The 5834-nt window shown below is 38.5% G+C and overlaps 1 protein-coding gene across 1 annotated transcript in view; it reads right to left on the bottom strand.

The window, feature by feature from the left end:
• Positions 1-5834, bottom strand: part of gpc5a (glypican 5a) — a gene marked incomplete at its 3' end in the record, with an annotated part of 194940 nt that overhangs the window by 155677 nt on the left and 33429 nt on the right. The window contains 1 exon segment of the mRNA XM_014003048.1: positions 79-539. Within this exon segment, the coding sequence (XP_013858502.1) occupies positions 79-539 (461 nt within the window).

Genomic DNA, 5834 nt, shown 5'->3' with positions numbered 1-5834 from the left:
CAGTTATAATATATGTTTATTAAATAAAGTCTAATGTTACAACTAATCATGGATCCCTCTAAAAGGCTGCGTGCGTACCTGGCAGTGAGGACAGTAGTGCATCTTGAGCAGAGCCCTCCTGCACTCGCGGCTCAGCTGTAAGTGGTCCGTGGTATTGATGACCTCGATGCCGAGGTGCAGCGCTTCCAGCAGCAGCCTCCCAGAAACCCCGGAGCGAGTAATCTGATCGGCGAGGAGGTCCGGCGCCGCGCCGAACGGCCTGACGTCGCGGCTTATCGACCTCACGCACTCGGAGTAAACGGGCGGCAAGTCGCCGGCTCCGGGGTTTACCAGGTGGCCGTAGACCGGCGGGAGGAGGCCGTCGAAGAAGCGCTGCACGAACCCACCCACGTCCACCTCGGACCCCAGCAGGAAGAGCCCGATGTCGGTGAAGAGCTCCCCCACCGTCTCCGCGGCCTGGTCAGCCATCTTCTGATAGGACGCCTGCAGGAAGGCGTTGGTGTGGTTCTCCCCCTGCTTCAGCAGAACCTCAAACGTGTCTGTGGCATAAAAACAAGCAAAAACAGGGACATGAAAACGATTAGAGGGGAGCTGGAGCTCGTTTTAAGGTTGTCAAAGTGGAAACAGGAGAAACATCCAAAAGCAAATATGAAGAAACAGTGTTTTTGGGTTTTATTTATTTATTTTTCTAATTACTTRGCCTGTTGAATTATCTCATGCATCATAATCATTTCCTGTTTGTCCTTTTGGAGTCAGTCCAATTAGCTCTCACAGCTAATCAACATTAGTGAACACATAAAGGCTTTCATCTCCGTCAGATTTAAAGATATTGAGCTGAAATTTGTTGTGAAAGTAGCTGAGAGTCATCAACAACACATCAGCACACATCAGGAAAGATGTTACAGTTATGATTATTGTTTTTTCATGCTTTAACCAACTACAGCTCTTCAACAGGGCCGCACACAYCAAACACAACAGCTCAGGGGCCGGAAATGGGGGGCATTACTCAAGTATAATCTTTTATCTTTTAAATTTGTTATTTTTGTTGCATTGAAACATAAATTTACTAATGATTTGAAATCTATTTTTATAATAAATTAATTAATAAAAGAAATTTATTACATTTTAAAAAGAAGAAAATTTGTGGGAGCTCATTGACGGGCCGGTTGGAAGTCACTTGTGGGCTGGAAGTGGCCCGCTGGCCATCAGTTGAATAGTCCTGAACTAGACCTTTAATTGTTGCTGTATTTCAGAGGTGTCAAACTCAGTTATATAAAGTTATATAAAAGGGACCAAAATTCAAAACGTGGTCCAAAATAATAATATCTGTCAATATTTATTAAATTAAATTATTCTTATAAAATAAAAAATACCTTATTACAAATTATGTTTTAAGTAGCATTTAGAACATARATGACCTAATGAATAAAGAAATTTTATTTAATTTAGAAAGACTCATTAGCATTTATTTCTTGTGCTTTAAAACATTTTCATTTATATTTCTTAAACATTTTATCACAATCAAACAAATCTGGTAAACAAAGTCAACACTCAGTGAAAATCCAGATGTTTGACTTTAAAATAATAAGAAAAAAAAGAAAACAGAGAAGGTAAATAAAGTAATTTCTCTGTCACTCTTTCCACACCAAAATTAAAGATTACTGAAAAATTCATACATAAGTTTCTTGGCTTCATGAAAATTATGAGAAGAATTCACTAAAACAAGAGAAAAAAACTATTTTATATTTAAAGTGCCTGTGATGTACATATCAGTCAAATACAAAAAGTCAAAGAAAACATCTTTATATTTAAGAAACTTGGTGTAAAACACACGATTTTAACCATTTTGTCCCACATAACTGCATATTTTCTTTTGAAACTTGGCTCAAAGTGAAACAGYAAGTGACATCAACTCGTTTAGAAAATTAACTCCCAGGTGTTTAAAAGAAATTAAAACAATATTATTTGAACTCTGACTCTTCTTCATCTCTCTGATAGTGGCTCAAACTAATCTTAAAAAAAACATCTGATTCTTCTCTGCAGTCTGCGTTGTTAGCTGTTGTGGTAACGCCGTGTTTACATGCAGACATTCCCCTTTGATGTCACTTCCTGTTTCTTCACGTGTTAATTTCTCAACAACTGTTCATCCCAACTGAATGATTTTTTTAAAATATCTTTACAATAATGAATTCATATTTATTATCAAAACTTGATGTCAAAGGCACTTTAAAGTGTTTACCTTCGGGGACGGAAGAAATGGTAACGAGGGCCAGATTTGGCCCACGAGCCTTGTGTTTGACACACGTTATGTTAAACAACAAAGCTACACGTATAAAGAAAAAACAATATTTTGGTCGCTGTCTTTGTTTTGGCACAATAGGAAATGTTTCACAAGCTCAACTTCTTGCCTTGATCCTTTTGTCTCTTTTTTTTTTTTTTGGTTTTTATTTTTCAGCTAGTAGCTGATCCATGGCCACCCTCAGGTCATGTGCTTGTCAGGAGCTGCTAAAAGTCTGGTGAGGTTGATCAGGGCTTAGATGGTCCAGAGCTGTATAATAAGCCCCAAAGTGGTCAGGTTGACTCGGAGCGGCTCCTGGTAAAAGAGCAGCTGCGAGGGGGGGGAACAGAGGCAGAGGGGTTTGGCGTGCCCACCGGCGTTAACATCTCAGGTGGGAGCGTTAAACCGCGAGGTGAGGGAACCTGAATCTTATCTCAGGTCCTCTGTGATCTCGCCTGGAAGTGTTATGTCTAACGAGATCTGAGGCTCAAAGGAGTGTTTTTATGTTGTTTTAAAAAGGAAAGCTGCTCCTCCTACACAACGTGAGCTCCGTGGTCAGAGAGCGAAGCAGGAATCAGAGAGCAAATCTGCACCGGCGATAAAACACAGCTCAGACTGAGACATAATAAGAGCTCACCGAGTTCCCTTTGAGATGATTACGAGCCTCAGGTACACGGAGCGGAGCGGGCAGATTTATGAAGGCTCCCACAGGGATTACAGCACGGGTTTCAGAAACGCCAGGCGGGGGTTACAACAATAGATTATGAAGTTAARGAATCCCATCTGTCAAATCCTATAACTCATTTCTGAGCCGTAAACAAATTTGTCTTTGTTTTATAAGCCGTCGCTTTTTTTAATTTCACTTCCAAGAATAAATAAAAGAGGCTTTGTTGGTGGACATATATTAACAAGAGGACAATAATAAACAGTTCATCCAGAGCATCTTGTGGACATAATAAGTTATAGCTTTGATTAGCATCACACTGAAGGCATTCCTCTCCTGTCTGCTCCAAGTCAGTTCCTGTAAAAGTCATCCGGACACACCGGCTATCAGATAGCAGCATCATAAAAGCCCGTCAGATKCATTCTTCCACAGATGAGCCTAAAAGGCTTTTAAATGAGATTCGGTTTTCTTCTTCACTCCTTTAATTGCTGCACTTGTTTTCTTTAATGTAAGGCGATACGCTTTAACGACAGCWGTCGTTAACTGAGTGATGAGCGGGTCCAAACGCCACCTTTTCCTCCATGAATCTCTCTGTTTCTTATTAGTTTAAAATATATTTTCACCTAAAATGAGAGAATGAAAACGATCTACAAGAAAATATTCTGCCAATTATCAACATATAGTAAAGTATAAAACATGCCACGCATCTTCTGTAGAAGTACAACATGAATGCTTAATGCTGAGAGATTTCTGCAGAAAGATCAATATCTGTTTTAAAATAGCAAACGTGGCAAAAATAGCCTAAGATGCTGAATCTAGCACAAAAAACAAGAAAGAGCACACATTTGCTGAATTAAGCAGCTAAAAGAAGTAGCTGAAATTACCACAAAAAGGTGAATTTAGCTGAAAAACACTCATATTATAGCTGAAAATAACAAAAAATAGCTTAAATTGCAAAAAAAATAACTGAATGAAGCATAAAAAGCTGAATCTAGCAGAAAAAAAACAAGAAAGAGCACACATTTGCTGAATTAAGCAGCTAAAAAAGGTAGCTACAATTATCACAAAAGATGAATTTAGCTGAAAAACAGTAATATTAGCTGAAAATAACAAAAAGGCAGCATAAATTGCAAATAAACAGCTGAATGAAACACAACAAAAAGTTTAAATTAGCAGTAAGAAGCTGAAAAAGACCAAAAATATAATTAGCTGAACAGATGAAACGAGCAGAACGATAGCTGAAAAATATGCAAAAAAAAGGCAGCTGAAGGAAGCTAACATTAGCACAAAAAGGAAAATTAACAGAAAAGGGTAAATAAATGTATAAATTGCTGGAATACTTAAAAGTTATAGCGAAAATGTCCTGAATGAGCTGAATGTTTCACACATAAATTGTTGAAAAAACACAAATATTGTGAAACAATGTGTGCCCTGAAAAACACACACAAGTAATAAATCTCTCATTAGTTTGAACCGACAAGCTTCATGTTCCCACCACAAGAGGGCGACATTTCCCCTTTTTTGTTTATTTATTTATTTATTTATTTATTTATTTATTTATTTATTTATTTATTTATTTATTTATTTATTTATTTATTTATTTATTGTCTGAGGAGCAACAGACAGGAGTTCAGATATTTATGGTATTTTCTGATGTTATTAGAATCCTCTTTACCCTGATTTATTCAAAATGTTTCCCTACAAATGCTAAAACGTGAGTTCAACCACAGTCCAGTCAAACTTTATGACTTCAACAAGTCAGGGAAGGTTTTATGACACATTTTCCTCTGATGGTGAATGTTCAAATGTATTTTTTTTTACCTCAAAGCGACTCTACAATATTTGCAAACCCACAAAGTTAGGCTGCAAACAGCCTAACAGAGTGTTTGCATTCATAGACAGAGTAGGAGGATCAGTCAGCAGGATGAACATAAGACGAGCCTTTGAAGTTAAAGACTCTTTAAACGTAGACAAAAGACCAAAAAACTCCACACACACACACAGACACACACACACACAGACACACACACACTGAGTGCACTTCACTGAGACACGTCCTTAAAACTCGTGAACAACTCTGCGTCACTTTGAGCCTCTTCTGTTTGAAGCTTTCAGGTTTCAGACTCCAAAATGCCACCAGCTGACCTCGGCTGAGCTGCCGAGCATTTATTAACGTGATCCGTCCTCTGCGGCCACAACAGAGCGGGCGGGTGACATCTGATAGGCTGCAGAAAAGGCCATTCTCCATCTAGAGAGGATGAGTCAGTGGTGCTCTGGGTCCAACTCATCCCAGAGCAAAAAAAAAAAACCACACAATGAAAGTCAGTGACTTCAGAGCAGCAGAGTTGGCAGAGTCAACAAAAAAACCATGTGTTCTTTGTGGTTCCAGCTTCTCTTTGTTGTTCCACGATGACGACGCTTCAGCAGAGACAAAATAAAAAACACTGATAGCTGTAAAACCTCAAACAACTTCCAGACAAACCAGAGATTTAGTCTTAAATCACCYCAAATAGGTGCAGCTTCTGCAGTATTGTGGAGGTTGGTCCGGTGTGGTGAACAGGGAGCTGGTCCTCACCTGTGGTTAGGAGCTCGTGCAGGGCCTGTTTTCAGGTTGCACCACTTGTGCAATTTTCTAAATCTCTCTGCCAATTTACACTCACGTAACAAATTAAACCGTTTTGTTTGATTTTATTTTTATCTTTTGAAATCAGATTGTCCAATTAAAACAGTTAACACAAGAAAAACTGCATTTCCTGTGAAAATGCTGATTTTTTTTCCTGACAGCTGCTGAAGAAGCTAAAACTGTTATAGTTCAATTTAAACAGCTGACTTTTGCTAACAGTAAGAAAACAAAAGTGAAAAATCAGTTTAAAAAATAACTAAATCAAAAAT

The sequence above is a fragment of the Austrofundulus limnaeus genome, unplaced genomic scaffold (assembly GCF_001266775.1).
Source record: "Austrofundulus limnaeus strain Quisiro unplaced genomic scaffold, Austrofundulus_limnaeus-1.0 Scaffold16, whole genome shotgun sequence".
NCBI classification, from domain to species: Eukaryota; Metazoa; Chordata; class Actinopteri; order Cyprinodontiformes; family Rivulidae; genus Austrofundulus; species Austrofundulus limnaeus.
This window is presented reverse-complemented; position numbering and strand designations above follow the sequence as displayed.